Below are 20,936 nucleotides of genomic sequence, written 5' to 3' on the forward strand. Positions count from 1 at the left end.
AGGCCCGAGGCCCGAGGGCACCCAAATTTCCGGAAGGGGCCCGACCGATCAATGGGTGCCAGGCCTCTGCCAAGCAACCACCAGAAGTGAGTCAGTGCATACCTGAGTGCCCAGCCCCGAACATCGAGAAACACCAATGCACCGATGGTTGAGGGTATCTGAGATGTTCCCAGAGAGGTGAAGTCTAATGGTGTGTTCACACCGAACACGATAGACGCGAGCGAAAACGCCCCAAACGCCCCTAATTTGACGCGTGCACATTCACGTGTCCAAGAAAACTCCATCGCGCCTCAGAAATGCATATTTTGACGTGCGTGAACCGGAAATGTAGGAGGAATGTGGGAAGAAGTTGTGCCAGACCGGTATCTTTGCTAGATGGCAGCTGTCGAGCTAGTGTTTGAAGAGAGAGTCTCCCTTCTCTATTTACTGTGGAGAGCAGAGCAGCGGCGTTAAGGACGTCCTCGCCGTACCTGGGTTCATCAGTGCTTCCTGTACATCTGATGCTACAATTACATACCTGTGGGTGCAGCAGCAGGAGCTCAGGGACTGGGAGCCCGGAGAAGCAACAGGGGATGCTCTGCTGCAGAATCAGTTGGTTCTATCAAGACGGTATTAAATGTTAACAGGTTGAAAACAATAGTCATATTGTCAGAGAAAGTATATATAGTGGTCCCTCATTTATTGCAGCAGGGGTTCTCAGAATAACTAGCCCCCCCCAGGTCAGCGGCTTCCCCACTGACCCAGGTCAGTGAAAACTTTCAAAAGAGAAATGAATGAACTTACCAGGTTGCCCGATCTCTTCACATATCTTCCTCCACTTTATACACTGTTTTCCCCACACACATGAACATTAGTCACAGTTCTCACAAGTTGATTCTCAAAGTGCAAACCTTTGTAGATTGCAAAACGTAAAAGTATTATTATGCCGTGTTTTGTCTTCATCTGCCCGCCACTTTCGTGCGCCTTTTTCCCTCGCGGTGCAGGTGTCTATTTCTGAATGAGGGTCATAGTTATGGGTGTTTTTGTGCTGTTTTTTCTATTGAACGTGATGGTTATCAAAACCAAACGTGATAAATTTGGCAAGCGCAGGAGACACAGCACAGAAGAGATTTGTCAATCAGGCTACATAATGCAATGCTGCACTCCAATAAAAAAAAATCAGCAAAAAAGCAAAGCAGTGACGGATGAACAGCGGGACCACTGTGTGCTGTTTATTAATAAACAATAAAATATATTCCTATATGACAAGATGCATAAAAGCAGAACTGTATTTGTACGTCAGTGGGAAAATAGCGGTGGCTTGCTAGCTTTTGTGCGGCTTCCCCAGGTCAGTGAAAACTTTCAAAAGAGAAATGAATGAACTTACCAGGTTGCCCGATCTCTTCACATATCTTCCTCCAAGCTCGGTCCTTTTTATTCCTGTCTCGGTACAGAAAGCAGCTGGTGTCGTACAGCTCCGGGTTGTTTGCTACGGCGTTGATTAGCCTTCCCTCCATTGAAGAATGAAGGGCTCTGACTGGATCTGCCCCTTTGACCTAGGTCACAGCCACGTCACCAGGCTCCTGATTGGTTGTCGTGGCGCGATTTGACGCTGGAGTTCAGATTTTTCCAACTCGAGCGGTAGACACGAAACGCGCGTATGCACAAAATGCAACACAAAAACTCATGCGCTTGGTTTTTTTCGCGAGTCAAACGCGCCAGACGCGCTACACTGACGCGCGTTTCACGCGTTTTGGCGACGCAAATCTGCTTCTGAATTTTCACGGGACCTACAATCGCGTGTCATCGCGCTTTTCCATTGACTTTACATGTAAACTTGACGCTCTGTTCGCATCTATCGCGTTCGGTGTGAACACACCGTAAGACCCGACCTTCACCGAGAGGTGAAGTCTAAGACATAGACAAACAGGCACACACAGACACAAACATGCATTCCTGCCCTCATGCACACATATACCAATACTCAACACTCGCCCACCATTGAGACAAACAGAAATTAACTTTGTACACACACTCCCCAAACATACTCTATACCCTCAGTTCCAGGTGCCATCACACCCAGAGGGGCAATCTATCCCTAGACCCAGGAGATGTTGCCCTTTGCCCTGGGAAGGAGGCAAACAGACTGCTTAAAGTGTATATATTAGGGCTGTCAGTCGATGAAAATATTTAGTCGCGATTAATCGCGTACTTATCAATGGTTAACTCAAGATTCATCCCAAATTAATCACGGACTTTTAAAAAATTTGTTCTAAAGGAACTTAGAATACTTAGATGCTTTTCATGCTTCTAATACCCTTAACAGTATGGGAGTGAACAAATATACTTGCTTTATGCAAATATGTTTATTTTTATTGCAACAATTCAAAACAATCAAAAGTCCAAAATATTCTTTAGAAAAACCTCAAAGGTACTGAATGCTCAAAAATATGCTGAAAGGAAACTTAAGCATACACTCCCACACAATATAACTGTTTAATTTACCATTAGACAGTTAAGGCTCACAAAACATATTTCCATCTAAGTGTGGGAGACACAGTACACATTAAAAATACAATAAATAAAATGCATATGTAATAATACTTAATACTTACAGTGTCTTTGACTAAAACAGTTTGGCTGTACTTGTTGCTCTCCAGTTGCATTTAGCAGAAGCTGAACAATGCAAGCTTCTTCCTTTTTCAGTTTTCCTAACAAAACATGAACATGGAAACACCACAAAGGAGAAAGGGAAGAAAGAACTAAAAAAATACAGTGCATGGGTGTCCCTATTACTTTTGTTTCTTTGCACTGAACCAGTTGCTCAAACAGACAAGCATTTTGACATTTTCAGATGACATGCCCAGAAAGTGTGACCCACCTGACCCCAACGCAGGAAACTACACCCACCCATAACCCCTCACATGGTATGGATGTGGCAGGTATTGCCAAGTACTTGCATGCAAGGTATGCCATCTCACTGTGTGCCCCTTCATGCTTGGGCCACCATTTCTGGGGACAGTCCTCTATGTCAACAGTTGGCTCTGCCCAGTATCACTCCACACATTTCTCAATGCAATCCTCTTCTTCATCAGATGAAGACTGAAGCAAGCACGAGAGCTGATCTTTTCTTAGATGGCTCAAATGTTACTGGTTGTTCAAGCTGCGCAGGCCTCTGCCTCTCCCTCAGCAATGCACTGATCAAGCGCCACACCTCAGCCCTGTCAGGTCTGCTCAGACACTTAAGATCCTTAAACCTAGGATCCACATGATGTTAGCTTTTTCCTTGCGCTTCTCCATTTCTGTTTTGAAGGTCACCCTTGAACTTAACCATGTAAGCTGGATCGTCCTCAGAGACCTCCATCACTCGCAACTGGTGACACAAAACTGGCAACACCACTGAGCAGGAAACAAACTTCTCCCCTCCCTCCATAGAGAAATACACTTCATTAAGAATTTGTTACATTCACTCACATAAGGTTAAAATATTTTACACACACACACACACACACACACACACACACACACACACACACACACACACACACACACACACACACACACAAACATTCCTATGTCAAAAGTGGTAAGAGGAAATATTAATAAATTACCTGCAGTGTTCCAGCAGTCTCCAGCTTCTTCAGTTGTTGTTGATGGCATTGTGACATTGGTTGCATGTAGTGCCAGTGCATTTCTTCAGTGGTTCTCGATCTCTTAGAACACACTTGATCATTTCCAAGGTTCTGTTCCGTCTTGTTGATACGTCCTGTGTAAGTGACTCTTTCTTATGAAAATTTGCAATTTGCTGTTGTTCGATTCCCCACTGTCTAGCCACCGGCATAAAGTGCTTAGCGCACGTGTCAGCAAAGTGCCTCTCCTCCGTCTTCATAACAGTCACAGCATTCAACTGAAGTTCCCACTCTGGTGAAAAATAATGCGCTGTTACCCCTATGTTTACTTAGAGAAGTCCAATAGTCTCTGGTGAGTGCAACCGTGTTGGTCAGCCCCAAAGCCTCCACGACTTTGGCTTACACAACTTGTATGAAGATGAGAATCTTTGTCCATCTTAGAGTGGTGGCTCTCAAAGGGAATTCATACGTGCAGTTGTTGGATGCTATGCTATGTGGAGGATGCTCATCCTCCACAATGTTAATCGACCTGCAAGCTGTAGCCACCCATTTTGCTATGGCTGTTGAAAGTTTGTTGGTTGTAGAATTGTCCAGACGTCTCCTTTGAAAGGTATCCAGCGTGGTCTGCCTTTGGTGAGAGGGAGGAGGGCTCTCTGCGTTAGCTGTGTGCTTGGCTAGCAAGTGGTATTTGAGACTGGACGTAGTACGTCCAGGGAACGGGGGTGCCTAACTCAGTTCAGCCACCACCGTTTCTTGGAAACCAATTAAGGCCAGGGTGCCTGGGCCCATCCAGACCGGGGCCCCCCACTGTAGTAGCACCATCAACCGCAGGATGTAACAACCTCCCCGCCAGCTGAAGTGGCCCCCAGTTCTGTCAATGTACCAGGGCTGGCACGTACCCACCCACAACCCCAGCGACACCAACCAGAACCCAAGCCCCCGAGGCCTAGCCCGGAAGCGGAGCACCCCAGAACCCTAAGCCTGCCCCGGAATCACACCGCGGCAGCCAAGCTACCAGGCCAGTAACCCTCTTCTGCCAGCACAGACCCTCCCCCAGCTCTGCTGCACGTAGCCACCAGGAAAACACTACCCAAGAGCCACCAGAGCCCCAACAAGGTCATGACCACAGCCCCTGGGTTGAGCCCTCCAGGAAAAATGTCCCTAGGGAGTCCCCAGATGCCCCAAGCACGCACCTACTCCTACATCAACCACAATTGCAAAGGCGGGACAAAACCATGACTGGGATTTCTAATCACTTGAAAGGTTTTTAAGCATACCTGAGAGCAGAAGTTTTGGTCTAAGCCGACTGATAAATCTGCTTTCCACTTTGCAGAAGGGATGTTGATTGATCTATGTTGTGTATTCTAAGGAGCTTGGAAAGAAAAGTGTCAACTTTTGGATTACTTAGAACCTTCACAGATATATTTTGTGTATTTTAGACAGTAATTTGGGTTTAAGATTAAGACATTGTACCACACTTGATTGTGTTTGTAATAACTAGTACCGTATTTTCACGACCATAAGGCGCACTTAAAAGTCTTAGATTTTCTTCAAAAAGTACGGCGCGCCCTATAGCGCAGTGCGCCCTGTGTGTTGTAATGAGGACGTAGTAGAGAACACCATGAGAACGCTAAAGGGTGAAGTGTGGCCGAGTTGGAGGAAAGACTCGAGCGGTGGATCATTGAGCAAAGAACGAGCGGGAGAAGCGTTTCGACGGTCACCATTTGGCTAAAAGCAGTTTCACTTTCACTTTTTATGAAACGGTGCCATTTTTCCATCAGGACCGGGACTACGGTAGCGGAGCAACTTCCAGCGGATTATAATGAAAAGCTGGCCATCTTCCGCTCCTACTACAGCAAACACATCGGCGACAAAAACATCCAGCCCAGCCACATCACTAACATGGACGAGGTCCCGCTCACTTTTGACATCCCGGTGAGTCACACTGTGGAGAAGAAGGGGACCAGCACGGTAGCGATACGCACAACGGGGTATGAAAAGTCGTCTTTTACTGTTGTGCTTGGCTGCCATGCTAATGGACAGAAACTGCCGCCTATGGTGATTTTTAAGCGAAAGACTTTGCCTAAAGAGAAGTTTCCAGCAGGAATCATCATTAAGGCAAATGAAAAGGGCTGGATGGATGAGGAAATGATGAAAGACTGGCTGAGGGAGGTGTATGTAAGGAGACTAGAGATGGACCGATCCGATATTACGTATCGGTATCGGTCCGATACTGACCTAAATTACTGGATCGGATATCGGAGAAAAATAAAAAATGTAATCCGATCCATTAAATATCACAAAAGCACCTCACAAAACTTGCAACACACCGTAACTCACCTCAGAACGTTAGCAGTCGGAGCAGTATGCATCACGTGATAGAGCGGCTGTGGCATGCGGGACCTGTGGTCTGGATAGCATGTGGAGCTTCGCTAGCAACCCGGCATTTCATCTCCGACAAAGTTATCCCGAGAGAAGTAAAGCAAGTGTGTAAGTCCATCTCTGAATGTTTGTAAAGCATTCCTGCGTTAAGCTTAACAAGCGACTGCCTCTTCTTGCTGCTACTTCAATCATGAAACTGCTTAACGATCAGCTGATCGGCTTTTCTGCCGCAAGTCCGTGTCTCTAGTTTGCTTTTGGCCCACGTTGCACCAGAAAGAGGAAACCAGCGGCTGAACAACAGCAGCACGTTTAAGCTTGATCAGCTGCTGTTAGAATTTATTTATTATTACTTTCTACTCGAGGATCTTTTTCTACGTAGCTGACGCTGGTAACTGTGCAGGGGCGGATCTAGCAAAGTTTAGCCAGGGGGGCCGATAGGGCATTAACAGGGAAAAGGGGGCACAAAGACATACTTTTCTTTCTTATTCTCATTTAAAATGTCTAGCTTTTAATAAATAATTATCTGACAGCCAAAGTTTTAATTTGATGCAAAATGTATAGAAGTCCATTACTGTATATAGTAACTATTAAGTCTAATATATATACCCTAGTAAGCTATAGTACTTTTTCCTTTGGGAAGGTACCATCTGTGCAGTCTGCAATTTTGTTGAAGAAAGATGTTGAATCTATTTAATATTTCTTGAAAAATAATTGATTTCTGTGCATTTTTTTTTCACACTGCATCAAATTAAGGTTGATTACGTCGATTAAGCATCATGAGGTGGAGTGTGAGGGGTGGTTCCCTATTTTTTTATTTTTTTATTTTTGTTGTTGCTGGGAGTTGGAACCCTATTAGTTAGGTTGCTTAATATTTATGCTAAGTACTCTTTAAAATACCAGAATAGGGAGGATGGTGTAGGTTTAAGTTTATTAGATTGATCAGTATTGCTGTACTATGAAATATTTTTTTTTGCATACAGGTATAACAGAATAGCTTTAGTGTAGTTGTTGTTTTAAACTTGAGTATGAACTTATACAAAATGCAGCAAGATATTTAAAAAACAGTTTTGTTGATTAAAAAACACTATATCGGATTCATATCGGTATCGGCAGATATCCAAATTTATGATATCGGTATCGGTATCGGACATAAAAAAGTGGTATCGTGCCATCTCTAAAGGAGACCAGGTGGTTTTTTTCCACGCATCACCATCGCTCTTAATCTGTGACTCTATGCGTGCCCATCTCGCAGCCGATGTAAAAAAAACTAGTGAAACAAATGAACTGTGAGCTATAATGGTTGTATTGATGTATAGCAACTTGAAATGCTCCCAAAAATGGCACTACAGCATGTAAAAATATAATATAAGCTCTGGCGGACTTGGTTCTATGGTATGGAGCGCCAGGACTGCCATAATGAATTAATTAAATACACCATTAAATAATTAATTAAATGTGTCAATAATTAATTAAAATTGGAATTAATTAATTAAATAAATAGTTGACACATGTAATTAATTAATTATTGACACATTTAATTAATTATTTATGTATTTCACATTTTAATTAATTATTGACACATTTTAATTAATTATTGACACATTTAATTAATTAATTATTGACACAATTAATTATTTATGTATTTCACTTTTTAATTAATTATTGACACATTTAATTAATTATTGACACATTTAATTAATTATTTAATGATATATTTATTTATTTCATTTTGGCAGTCCTGGCGCCTGGCTCTCATCATGAAATAATTTTATCTGTCAGCCTCACCCATCAAACTCAGGGGGCGGGGTTAACGCTGCCCATGCAGCTTCTCTAACATTTGATTGGTTGCCGTGCAAAGTAAGTCAAAACAGGTCGATCCTAGATAATCGATTGCTTGTGTAGACTTGGGGCAGCCAGGTATCGCAGAATGCAGATCAAATCACAGGCAGCAATGGTGGTGGTGTAGTTTTAAAATACCCCGTTTTTCTGTCACCAGCTACACTTTTAACAGTGTTTTAGCCGCGAATGTCGCGACGTATGTCTGGTCAGGTTGTCAACATAGAACATGTTTGCAAAAGTGCTCAGATGTTTTCAGAGATTTCACTAGCTCTGCTAACAATTAGCATTCAGAGTGCATCCAGGGGGTTACGTTAACTGGTTTGTTTACATATTCCACTCTCCGTGTTCCACATGTTGCATTCGCAGATTCTCATTTTCACCGAACGATCGTCTCTTTCCGCCTGGTCTTGTGTCTCTGTGCTTCTGTAACATAAAGAACGAGCTGACATTTTTCTCACGAAACCAGCGATCAGCTCAACAGACCCTCAGTTTACCTGCATGCATCCTCCTCCTCATCTGTCAGCTGTTTTAACACCTGCTGCTAATTCAAGAAACACGCCTACGTTACCTGGTGATAGTCAGGTAACGTAGGCGTGATAGTTACCTGGTGATAGCCCAGTTAAACTGTGATAGTCACAGTTTAACTGGGCAGCCGGTGCTCGATATGAAGCAATGTCAGCGCATTTTTCTGCACAAGATGAGTAAATATAGTGTTTTCCCCGAGCGCTGTTTTATTTACAACTGAGCAAATCGGTTTGGCTGAGGTTAAAGTTACGTTTCATAACTGCATAGTTTCACAGACGTTTTTTAATAGTTATTCAACTGTATTCTAAGCACCAGCTGTCTGTTAGAATGTGATTTTTTTTTCTCTCTCTGTTGGCAGAGGTATAAAAATGTGCAGGAAAATCTTATGTCAACACTCTCTCTCTCTTTTTTTTTTTTTTTTTTTTTTTGGCTTTTTCGGTCATGTTATGTTTACCTGTCAAAGGCTTGTTACAAACTATGAAACACATCGTGCAGACTTCTGGATGTTAGAAGAAAACTAATACTGCTCATGAAGGAGACTAAAGGCAGGAAGGTGTCCTTTAAAACTAAACATGTTAATAGGACCTCCCTATTTATATCATAGTCTATGATATAGCACGTGTATTTCAGTAATAGCCTGCTGATTTCAGTGTAGTGGTGAACAGTCGCACAGCTCACGTAGGCGTTATCTGTGATTCTCCTTAACTATAATTTATCCAAGTTAACTTCAGTTAACCATTCAGACAGTTCTTTTGCAATGAAAAACATAAACACCCATGCTGCCGGTAGGTTTCCTCAGTGCCAGCTGTTAACATTATAGCTGCTTATGCAGTAACCATGGTAACCACGGACTCTGAGCGGCTGGATCGACGGAGGTCAGACAACAATTTTACATGTATGATCTTAAAACAGGACACAGCCACTATACGTGCTGGCCTCATATAAAATGTGAAGGCAGACTAAATCTATGTTTGACGTTTGTTTATATCTAATCTTCCTTTTCAAACATTTAAACAGCAGCGAGTCTGCAGCTGAGGGAATACAAACTTAACATAACTCAAATTATCGGAACAGGTTTGCTCCTTTCTTGGATTCATTTGGTGATTTATTAAATGTATAACTGTTATTCTAATCTGCTGCTGAGTCTCTTACACTTTTCTTTATGCTGTATATTTTCACGTCTCTGGAATAGTTGGAAGTTAGATAGTCAGCTGGGAAACTTTGTGTTAACTCATGGAGCTGTGGATATGCTGACCTCGCTGCGTGGTGTACAGAGCGAGGTCAGCATGATTAATATTCACAATAAAAATATTAGCCGAACATCATGAAGTCTGTATGTGTTTCATAGTGTCGAACAACCTTTGTACAGTTAAAGCCAGCAGTTACTACATGACAGAATCACCAACGCTATCTCTTTTATGCGTTTATACACAGGTCACGCTGATTACTGAACAAAAACCCAAAGATCAGATGTTAAACAGATTTATTTGCTCTCTCTCCTCCTTAAACATGTTTTTAATGTTAGTTATAATTCAGAATTGGCGACTGAAACACGTAGGACACATAAGAACATCAGGAAATAAAACACCGATAAATATAACCTCAGTAAAAGAAGTCAGCGGGGGTTACTACAGCTGTGTACCGGGGCCTGCGCTTTGTCGGTGGGATTGCTTGCGAGGCGAGCGGGTCTATCCCACGCTTTGCCATGAGACTGGGCAGACATCTCCGAAATCATCGAAGCACTTTTGCAAAGAGGCTGTATCTTGACAAACCGACCAGACACATGAAGATTAAACCACTACATTCTCGGCTAAAAAAAAATATTAAAACGGTATTTGGTGACACACAAACAGGGTTTTTCAAAGTTCAGTCCTGTTAGCTTCCACATGCCGGTTGTTGTGTGCTAGAAACAATGGCCACCAGGCCAAAGCAATGGTTTTGACTCGATCAGCATTAACCCCGCCCCCTGAGTTTGATGGGTGAGGCTGACAGATAAAATTATTTCAAGATGAGAGCCAGGCGCCAGGACTGCCAAAATGAAATAAATAAATATATCATTAAATAATTAATTAAATGTGTCAATAATTAATTAAATGTGTCAATAATTAATTAAAATGTGAAATACATAATTAATTAATTACATGTGTCAATAATTAATTAATTACATGTGTCATAACTATTTATTTAATTAATTCCAATTTTAATTAATTATTGACACATTTAATTAATTATTTAATGGTGTATTTAATTAATTCATTATGGCAGTCCTGGCGCTCCATACTATGGTAGGTCTTAATGGGTTAAATGAGAATAAGAAAGAAACGTATTTCTTTGTGCCCCCCTTTCCCTGTTAATGCCCTACCCCTGCACACTTACCAGCTGTCAGCTACCATTCATAACTTCCGTTCAACTCATTCATGTCACCTAAAAGGTAAACCTGTTTCTCCATCACCTGTTCAACAGTGGTGGTATCGCGCATCGCAGTTTTTTCCCCCCTCAGTACTCTTTTAACGCACACGTGAAATCTTTGCTTTTATGCAGGTGCTCACACTAACTTAACAATTCTGTAAGTGGACTCTGTAAGAAGAATGTTTGAACCTGCAGAAAGTCTATGAACAGATTAAATAGTCCTGATTATTTTTCTTGCAGGATACAATGACATGAAAACTGAGCTGAAGGACTTCCTGCAGAGATTTGCAGCTGAAGGAAAAGTGAGTCTTCCACCTGATAGGTCAAGTGTCTTGTGACTGTTCTGATAGGTTAACTGATATAATTTAACTATTCTATGATAGGTTGTGACATCTGATGACATTCGTCAGTTCTTCGAGCAGCAGAGTCGTAAAAGACGCAGAGTTGATGCCGGAGAGTTCTACTGCACCTGATCCCCCCTGACCTCGCCTCCATCTGCTGATCTTTCATCCCTGATTAAATGGAACCTGTTGTGTGTTTCCTGTTTTAACTTTTCTATAAAATCTGTCTGACATGTTGAACAACCTCTTTGTTTCTCAGTATTGTTTCCTTTTTAAACAATCTAATAAAACAATCTGAACATGGCAACATTTGGAGTTACTTCATGATCAGTCAACTGATTAGTCAATCAATTCTGCCAACTAATCCTCTTATGAATCAGCTGATAGAATGATTGAAAACTGAAAAACAGCTCAGAGACAATAAATACTTAAGAAACAAAGTTTCAGTTAAAGAAAAAAAAGCTAAATGTGTGAATGTGAAAGAGTAAAGAACCAGAAAATATGAAAAACCAAACTACAGAGGCCAAATCAATAACAAAACTATTCAGGTGGGTTTTTAAGCGATCAATAATATTCAGATGTTATTTTTAAAACTTAGTTTATTTTAATGATCTGATTGATGTTATCTAAGATGAGGCTAACGCAGCTGGCGCTGTCATCTCATTGGATGGCCACTTAAACATCCACAAATATTTTGAAAAATGTAGTGTTTTTCTTTATTTTAAAAAGACAAAACTGTGAAAGTAAGCACAATTTTTTTCCCTCACTCTTACTTAACTGAAGCCTTTCATTGAACTACTAATTAAACAAATTGGTACTCTCTGGCCAGGCATGTGGCAGCACTTCTTCTATCATTCTGTTCATATTTAACAAAAATGCTGCCATAAGGGTACACATTAGTTTTTGACTGCTAGTGAAAATGGTTTTCATTACAAATATCTCTAACTGAAAACCACATGCAGGATAATTGGGTTTATCAGCACTATTAACAGTGTAAGAATCACACACCAGTAGAGCTTTGGACACATCCCATTTGAGCCAACAGATTACATTTTCTCTGATATATTTGTTGTCAGGTGCAGTTGCAGCTACAGTTACTGTTGCTATGATGAGAGGAGCTCCGTAGCCTAGAGAGAATCCAATGGCCAGCATAGATGCTTTAGACAACCCCCCAAAGACATTAGTTGTACGGTAGAGCAGCAACAAAGCTGAGGCAAACATCCAGAAAAACAGAGCTAGGTAGAAAAATGGATTAAAAAAAAGGTAGCTGCAGTGCACGCTGGGTTTTTTTTTTTTTTTTTTGAACTTTTGCATCTGAAATGGCCGCTCCAATTATAAACCAAATGTTTGCAATCAGGAGGGACAGTAATGTTGACTATGGCAACATGACGCACGTAAGAGGTTTCAGTCGTTATTTTTCTCCATATGAGTCCTTCAATGATGAGACATATGACCAAGGAAATCATGGACAGGCCAACTCCAATGTAGGTTATAATGTCTAAACAGAGTTTCTTTGGAATGTTTGGTGACATGAGGATGGAGAATGAGGTCAGGTGGTTGCAGTTGCAGGTAACAGTTCTGTTAGAGAATTGTGGATCATTATGGTTGTCATTGTGCAAGATGATTAGATCTTTAGCATGAATGTTCACCTCTGTTTTCTACACAGACGCACACTCACGTTTCACTGATCACATCACATGCTCACAGACACATTCACACACACACACACATCACATGTTCACTGTTGCAGACACACACGACACATGTTTATATGTATTTTATCTATCGCATGATTAATGAGATGTTTGTGTAAACACTGAGTTAATAAAAGAACTGCAAGAGGGGGCCAGAGTTGGAGTCGTCTGAGGTTTGGGTGCAGAGCTCACAGCTCTGAGATTCTGACTGGGCTCCCCTTGCGCAACTTAAAACCAATTGATCTCTGTTCGTCTGGCTTTGTTCACGGGACTAAGTCTCTGAGTCAGCGAGGCCTGCAAGCACAGACCTAACATTTATTTGGTCCTTCGGAGCCGGACTCCAACAAATGGCCTTTCATTGAGGAGGGGGTAGGACATACCGAAGTCTGTGGACAGCCAGGACACTAGGATGCCCGAAGAAAGCCCTGGAATGTGAATTTGTGGCCAGGCCGGTGAGATAGCGTCTGAACTCCCCTTGGTTGGATGGTGATTGACGGGATCCTGAGACCCTCCCCGTGAACGAGAAGCAGCACAACAGTAAGTAAACAGAGCGCCTCTATAACTGTGCGAATGATCGTAGGGTCCGAGATAGAAACGTGTCACCGTGACTGTGTGCATTTAAGCAGGAGTGCTGGTCGCGCGAGTGCATGCGATAATTGGTGTGTGGATCGATATTGAAATATCGATTCTTCCGATCCCAGTAATTTATGTTCTAGAATCGATTCTCATATTAAAATATCGATATTTTAGTATTTTGGAGTAAATTTGTAGTTTTTCATTAACAGGAACACAATGGAAAGAAACTATATCATTTGGATCGTCTAAATTGGAAGAAACTACTTCCTCTTACGCCTTTCATAGTCATATGCGAAATACGGCTGTATAAATGTGTCGCAGCCCCTGGCCAGTGTTGCCAACTCCTCAGCAAGAAAAATCACTTTTGGCTATTCTAAAAGTCTCTAGAAGTCGCTAAACGACGTCATCGCCTAATTTGCATGAATTTGCAATCCTACAAATCCTACAACATTGTAACCCATGTTGTAGGAGAGAAAAAAAGAAGAAACAAAGTGAGTAAAAAAACGTCCTAAATGCATTTAGAATTTATTTAGAACGTCATATTAAATTTCTTTTAGCGATTATTGTTTTTTTTAATGCCACAATTCCAACCTTACTCCTTTATCTGCGCTTGGACCTGCAAAAGTGACTCGAAATAGGCACTCTGGTGGAGTTACTTTGTGTGTGTGTGTGTGTGTGTGTGTGTGTGTTTAAGTAGTTTTAAACCTTGTGATCCACAAAACAACATAACAGTAAAAGAAGAACTGAACTGATTGCGTTACTGTCAGTGCGGGAGCAGAGGCTTCACTCATACGTGATTCATTTGCAGTTTGGACGCATAGGTGGGAACATCTCCTGCCCTGATAGCAGCTGGGGGTGGACTATCCTCTGCCCGTGAGCGCTTTGGTATGGAACGCCAGGACTGCCATAATGAATTAATTAAATACACCATTAAATAATTAATTAAATGTGTCGATAATTAATTAAAAATTGAATTAATTAATTACTTAAATAAATAGTTATGACACATGTAATTAATTAATTATTGACACATTTAATTAATTATTTATGTATTTCACATTTTAATTAATTATTGACACATTTAATTAATTATTTAATGATATATTTATTTATTTCATTTTGGCAGTCCTGGCTCTTTTGTCCTGGCATTTTGGCAGTCTCATCATGAAACTAGAAAAATTTGCATTTCCTGCGAAAATGCTGTGTGGATGCCTTAACGCTGAAGATGTCTGCTGAAAAAAGTTGAAAAAACAAACAAAAAAATGTTGCCCTGAGCAGGATTCGAACCTGGCACTTCTGGTACTCAAGGCAGGTTCTCATCTCACTGCGCCAAACTCTTTCTCACAAAGAAGAGGTGGAGAGACTGACAATTGTGCTGAAATGAGCAGAAGAGGCTGAGAATTGTGCTGATAAGAGGTGAAAAGGCTGAAAATATTTCAGAAAAGAGGTGAATCAGAAGAATATCTGCTGAAAAGAGGTAAAGAAGCAAAAAGATGAGCTGAAAAGAGGTGTAGAAGCAGAAGTGCTTGCTGAAGATGGCTGTATGTGTAATGACACACTGGAGAGTGTCAAGAAAGCAGAGCGCATGCAAGCAGGGAACATGTGTAGCAACTCTCACAGGATTCGAGCCTCTGCCACCGGGTCTCACGGCAGCTGCCCTACCCTCTGAGCCAAATGAGTTCTGGTCACAAGCAAAGATATGATGAGAGGGAAAATGTGCACTGTGGAGCAGAAGCTCAAATTAGCAGAAAAGAGGTGAAGAGGAAGAACTTTGTTGTGAAATGAGGTAAAGAAACTGAAATTTGTGCTTAAAACAAGTGGAAAAGCTGAACTCTGAAATCCTGCTAAAACAGCAGAAGAGGCGGATATTTTTCAGCTACTCATTGAGCCAAACTGGTTCTCACGTAACTGAAAAAAGGTGGAAAAGCTTAAAATTCTAATGAAAACAGCAGAAGAGGCTGAGATTTGTGCTGATAAGAGGTGAAAATGCTGAACCAATCAGAGGTACTGCTTCTGTCTGCTTCATCAGGCTGTGTACTTGTATGTATTTCTGCCACAGAGAATCTGAGGTCCATATTAGAAAAGCTGGTAAAATCATAAAACTTTTCAGAATTGTAATAAATTATCAATACGAATTACCGGTCTGTGATAGTGTATAAATTTGTAGTTAAAAAAAACATGTTGACCAAGGTGGAATCGAACCCAGGACCTTTGGTCTGAAGAGCCGTGTCATTATCAATCGCGCCACCTGAAAAGGGGGCGGGGCGCCTTAAAAATCAGGGTGATCAGCAGTCAGAATTTGATCGCGGTGAGCGGTGAAAAACGCCGTTTTTTGGAGTTACAAAACGTCGTGTAACTCAAAAACTAGGTGGGATAGAAGCATAATTCTTGCACTGTTTTAAATGCTGTTGGAGATGCATCAGGACTTTCGATTGGTCTTAGGCGTGGCGATGCTGGAAGGTTGAGCCCTTGTTCAACAGCAGACTGAAGGTGAGCTATGCCAGAAGCTGAGAGGACTGACAGATCAATGGAAACAAAAGGTATTTGCCTTGTGTTTGGTGTGTAAAGTTTGCAGTACTGGGAGGAACACTTTCTTGTGAAGTGAACACTTGGATTTTCAGTCATTGTTTTTTGAATTACTGTGGACACATGGCACTGTGCATCAACACGATGAACACCAGTCTTCAACTGAACAGGGCAGAATATTGAGCTCAGCACCTCTGCCCTCAATGAATAGGCATGTTCAGTGACACCCTTTGAAGCAAGGGATTTCACAAGCTGGAATACTTTGTTCTCCTCTGAACTATTCAACATGTTTTGAGCAGTACGACTGTCACAGTAAGCGCAGCACAGACTTTGACAGAAGGCATCAAAGGCACAGGTGTTCATGACACAGTATTGTCCTTTGCCAAGTTTTACTGCACTGTAAACCCCAACAGTCTACCTGACTTATAAAGTTTGTGGATATAACAATTGAAATTCCTCAAAGTTGAAACAACTTAAAACTTTTGTTCTGTTAACGATTCAAACAGTTATAATTGTACATGGCTTAGAAGTTAAGAGTAAATACTGCTTTCTTAATTATGATTTAATTATGGTTTTTTTCCGAGCTCCGCATGTGTATGTCAACTACGTCATGACGTTTTCTCTCTAACCTGAACGACGTTGACAGAAAATTCTGTTCAATATGGCTGCCCTTCTCGAGCGACTGGAGAGCACATTTGGAGAAACTTGTAAGTAAAACGGAACCTTCGTTATGTTTATTTTTTCCGTAAAAAAGCAAGTATATGTTGCAGGCAAGAACTTCTATTTCGAATGCGCTGTTGTGTTAAAAAGCACAGACCCAGGTGGTGAATAGTGGTTCGCTGTTGTTCGCGCTCTTTTTCAAACATAGATTATGTCGTCAGTTTTAACCGATTAAAACAGTTTTACTAAGAATTACATAAAAAGACAGGGTCTTAATGATATTTTAACGACCACTTGCCAACGCAAGAAAGTTGGCGTTTTTACAACAGCAGCCTCATTGTTCGGCAGGTTTTTTTTTCTTCTTCTCATTAGCATGATTCAAAACTGACTTAGCTAGCAGTGGCAACTTCGATCTAAAACAATTGAAATATAGCAAGGTTTTGTATATTTAGTGTGCTAATAAGGTTTTCAATATTTTTATTTTTTCCTTCCAAGGCTGAAGACTGAAGACAAAAGGACAGAAGAAAGAAAAAACTTCAGACTGCAATTAATTTCAGGTGGAGACAGTAAACACAGGTGAGTTGAAAGATCTATTGAAGAGTCCTTTCTTCATGGCCATTAAAACATTTTTAGGTTAAAAGACCCGTGTCATGAATCGCTGTGCGGCAGGCAGGAGTTGGACCCAATTCAATTCAATTTTATTTATATAGCGCCAAATCACAACATAAGTCGCCTCAAGGCGCTTCATAGATACAGAGAAAAACCCAACAATCATATGACCCCCTATGAGCAAGCACTTTGGCGACAGTGGGAAGGAAAAACTCCTTTTTAACAGGAAGAAACCTCCGGCAGAACCAGGCTCAGGGAGGGGCGGCCATCTGCTGCGACCGGTTGGGGTGAGAGAAGGAAGACAGGATAAAAGACATGCTGTGGAAGAGAGACAGAGGTTAATAACAGATATAATTCAATGCAGAGAGGTCTGTTAACACATAGTGAGTGAGAAAGGTGACTGGAAAGGAAAAACTCAATGCATCATGGGAATCCTCCGGCAGCCTATGTCTATTGCAGCATAACTAAGGGAGGATTCAGGGTCACCTGGTCCAGCCCTAACTATATGCTTTAGCAAAAAGGAAAGTTTTAAGCCTAATCTTGAAAGTAGAGATAGTGTCTGTCTCCTGAATCCAAACTGGAAGCTGGTTCCACAGAAGAGGGGCCTGAAAACTGAAGGCTCTCCCTCCCATTCTACTTTTAAATACTCTAGGAACAACAAGTAGGCCTGCAGAGCGAGAGCGAAGTGCTCTAATGGGGTGATATGGTACTACAAGGTCATTAAGATAAGATGGGGCCTGATATTTTAAGACCTTGTATGTGAGGAGCAGGATTTTGAATTCAATTCTGGATTTAACAGGAAGCCAATGAAGGGAAGCCAAAACAGGAGAAATATGCTCTCTCTTTCTAGTCCCTGTCAGTACTCTTGCTGCAGCATTTTGGATTAGTTGAAGGCTTTTCAGTGAGTTTTTTGGACATCCTGATAATAATGAATTACAGTAGTCCAGCCTGGAAGTAATAAATGCGTGAACTAGTTTTTCAGCGTCACTCTGAGACAGGATATTTCTAATTTTAGAGATGTTGCGCAAATGGAAGAACGCAGTCTTACATATTTGTTTAATACGTGCGTTGAAGGAGATATCCTGGTCAAAAATTACTCCAAGGTTCCTCACAGCGTTACTGGAGGCCAAGGTAATGCCATCCAGAGTAAGAATCTGGTTAGATACCATATTTCTAAGCTTTTCAGGGCCGAGTACAATAACCTCAGTTTTATCTGAATTAAGAAGCAGAAAGTTAGCGGCCATCCAGGTCTTTATGTCTTTAAGACATTCCTGCAGTTTAAGTAATTGGTGTGTGTTATCTGGCTTCATGGACAGATAGAGCTGGGTGTCATCTGCATAGCAGTGAAAATGTATGCTATGTCTTCTAATGATGCTGCCTAAGGGAAGCATGTATAATGTAAACAGAATTGGTCCCAGCACTGAACCCTGTGGAACTCCATAATTAATCTCAGTGTGTGAAGAGGACTCTCCATTTACATGAACAAACTGGAGTCTATTAGATAGATATGATACAAACCACTGCAGTGCAGTACCTGTAATACCTACAGCATGTTCTAATCGCTCTAATAGGATATTAAATGGTAAAATGGCCTGCATTTGTATAGCGCTTTACTAGTCCCTAAGGACCCCAAAGCGCTTTACACTACATTCAGTCATTCACCCATTCACACACACATTCACACACTGGCAATGGCAAGCTACATTGTAGCCACAGCTGCCCTGGGGCGCACTGACAGAGGCGAGGCTGCCGGACACTGGCGCCACCGGGCCCTCTGACCACCACCAGTAGGCAAACATGGGGTTAGTATCTTGCCCAAGGATATTTGGCATGCAGCCAGGAGGCAGCCTGGGATCGAACCACCGACCTTCTGATTAGTGGCTGACCTGCTCTGCCACCTGAGCTACAGCCACCCAGTATCGAATGCTGCACTAAGGTCTAGCAGGACAAGCACAGAGATGAGTCCACTGTCAGTGGCCATAAGAAGATCATTTGTAACCTTCACTAAAGCTGTTTCTGTGCTGTGATGAGCTCTGAAACCTGACTGAAACTCTTCAAATAAACCATTCCTCTGCAGATGATCTGTTAGCTGTTTGACAACTACTCTTTCAAGGATTTTTGATATGAAAGGAAGGTTGGAGATTGGCCTATAATTAGTTTCATCAGTTGTTCAGTTCTTATAAAATGTTGTATAATTGTACCAAATCACTGAGGATACATCCAATGTGTAAATCACAATCAACAATTTTACTGTGATATTCGCTCGTGTTTAGAGAATCTCCATTATCTTTGTTACTGAGTTTCCATTTTTGTAGGGCCAAATTTGTATTAAAAATTAATATTTTCATATGATGTGAAATGACTCAATCATTCCTAATTTTTAGAAGAAACCATTCATTAAGTCCCTTAAGGTGAAGATTTCATATATTGATAATGATAAAATTAACACAAATTAAAGGTTTCACTGATAAACACACAATTTTTCCTTGCTTTGAACCCCATGTTCTATATAGATTACAGCTCTGATCTGGAGAACACTATTTTAAAATACTGTGTAGGGTTTTTGTCAAATGATTAAGAAACAGACTCTCTGTCACAAGAGACAGAAAGGTTGTATCTTAAAAGAAAAGTCTCCAAAATTTGGTAGAGTCTGATGTCATGCAGTTTCATAAACATGTATTCTCCCCAAAGAATGACACCTGAAAACTTTGCGTTAAATGAACTTTTCTTTTCCCTTTTTAGGAGGCGCCTGATATCAACGTGAAACGCACTGCAGTACTTCGTGCCCTTCCTCTATGTCTATGTCTGTGTCAATTTTGGGCTCCTGAGAGGGGTTATCATCCACTTCCTGCTCCACAAAGGCTTTGTGTGGATACTGACGCTTCACTGTACCATCCTGTCTGGCAACCTCTGCTTCTTTTCGTATTTGTTTTGCAGAACAGATCCGCATGTTCCCTTCAATAAAACCAAGATGACGTGCAATGAATTTATCTATCCTTATAGGGAGATTTTCATGCTTGAACAGACCATGTTTAATGTTCTTGAACTCTGCTTCAACATTAGCTGAAGTTGCAGTGAGTTTTTCGCTCTGAAATAGGGGAACCATTTCTCCAGTCCAGAGTGGTAGGTATCCTCCCAATCTAATTAGGTGTGGGACGAGCTCAGGTAGATAGTGCATATTGTCTCGATCACCATGATCTTCAGCATGGCACCTGCTCCTCTCACAAATATCTGCCACCCACTGCCTTAAGTCGGTGTTTATTTCTGTGCATGGATCCAATCTAATGTCTTCTTCTTCCTTGTCATCAGAAACAGACAGTCTCATCTGCAATTTTTCTTTTCAGATTTGATTTGGACACTTCTGACATAATGGGGTTTCCAAAACTGTCACAGCCTTCTGTCTCACTTAATGCCACAATAGCAATGCTGCGTATTAGGACCTTTGCTTCTTCCAAGGATTGGGACTTGACAAGTTGACAAGTTGATCGCACGTAGAAATCCCTCACCCGATGAGGCTTTTTTCTCAAACAGTCCCACTGGCAAATCATTTTGATTAAGTGTGCCACACCCACTCTAATGAAACATTCAATTCAATTCAATTTTATTTATATAGCGCCAAATCACAACATAAGTCGCCTCAAGGCGCTTCATAGATACAGAGAAAAACCCAACAATCATATGACCCCCTATGAGCAAGCACTTTGGCGACAGTGGGAAGGAAAAACTCCCTTTTAACAGGAAGAAACCTCCGGCAGAACCAGGCTCAG

At 41.4% G+C, this 20,936-nt stretch overlaps 1 protein-coding gene and 1 long non-coding RNA gene across 5 annotated transcripts in view; both read left to right on the forward strand.

Moving 5' to 3' along the window:
* ubr7 (ubiquitin protein ligase E3 component n-recognin 7) overlaps positions 1–11,411 on the forward strand; it is a 32,681-nt gene extending 21,270 nt beyond the window's left edge. For all 4 annotated transcript variants that reach the window (XM_004573169.4, XM_004573168.5, XM_004573167.5 and 1 more), the window contains 2 exons: positions 11,004–11,065; positions 11,147–11,411. In XM_004573169.4, the coding sequence (XP_004573226.1) occupies positions 11,004–11,065; positions 11,147–11,236 (152 nt within the window). In that variant the 3' untranslated portion in view covers positions 11,237–11,411. The remainder of the gene's footprint in view (positions 1–11,003; positions 11,066–11,146) is intronic.
* A 4,411-nt stretch (positions 11,412–15,822) lies between these two features.
* Positions 15,823–20,403, forward strand: LOC143412703 (uncharacterized). Its single transcript, XR_013093232.1, has 3 exons — positions 15,823–16,607; positions 17,056–17,136; positions 19,912–20,403. It is a non-coding gene; the product is annotated as an uncharacterized LOC143412703 (long non-coding RNA).
* Positions 20,404–20,936: the final 533 nt, after the last annotated feature.

This window comes from Maylandia zebra, linkage group LG15 (assembly GCF_041146795.1).
Source record: "Maylandia zebra isolate NMK-2024a linkage group LG15, Mzebra_GT3a, whole genome shotgun sequence".
Classification (NCBI taxonomy): domain Eukaryota; kingdom Metazoa; phylum Chordata; class Actinopteri; order Cichliformes; family Cichlidae; genus Maylandia; species Maylandia zebra.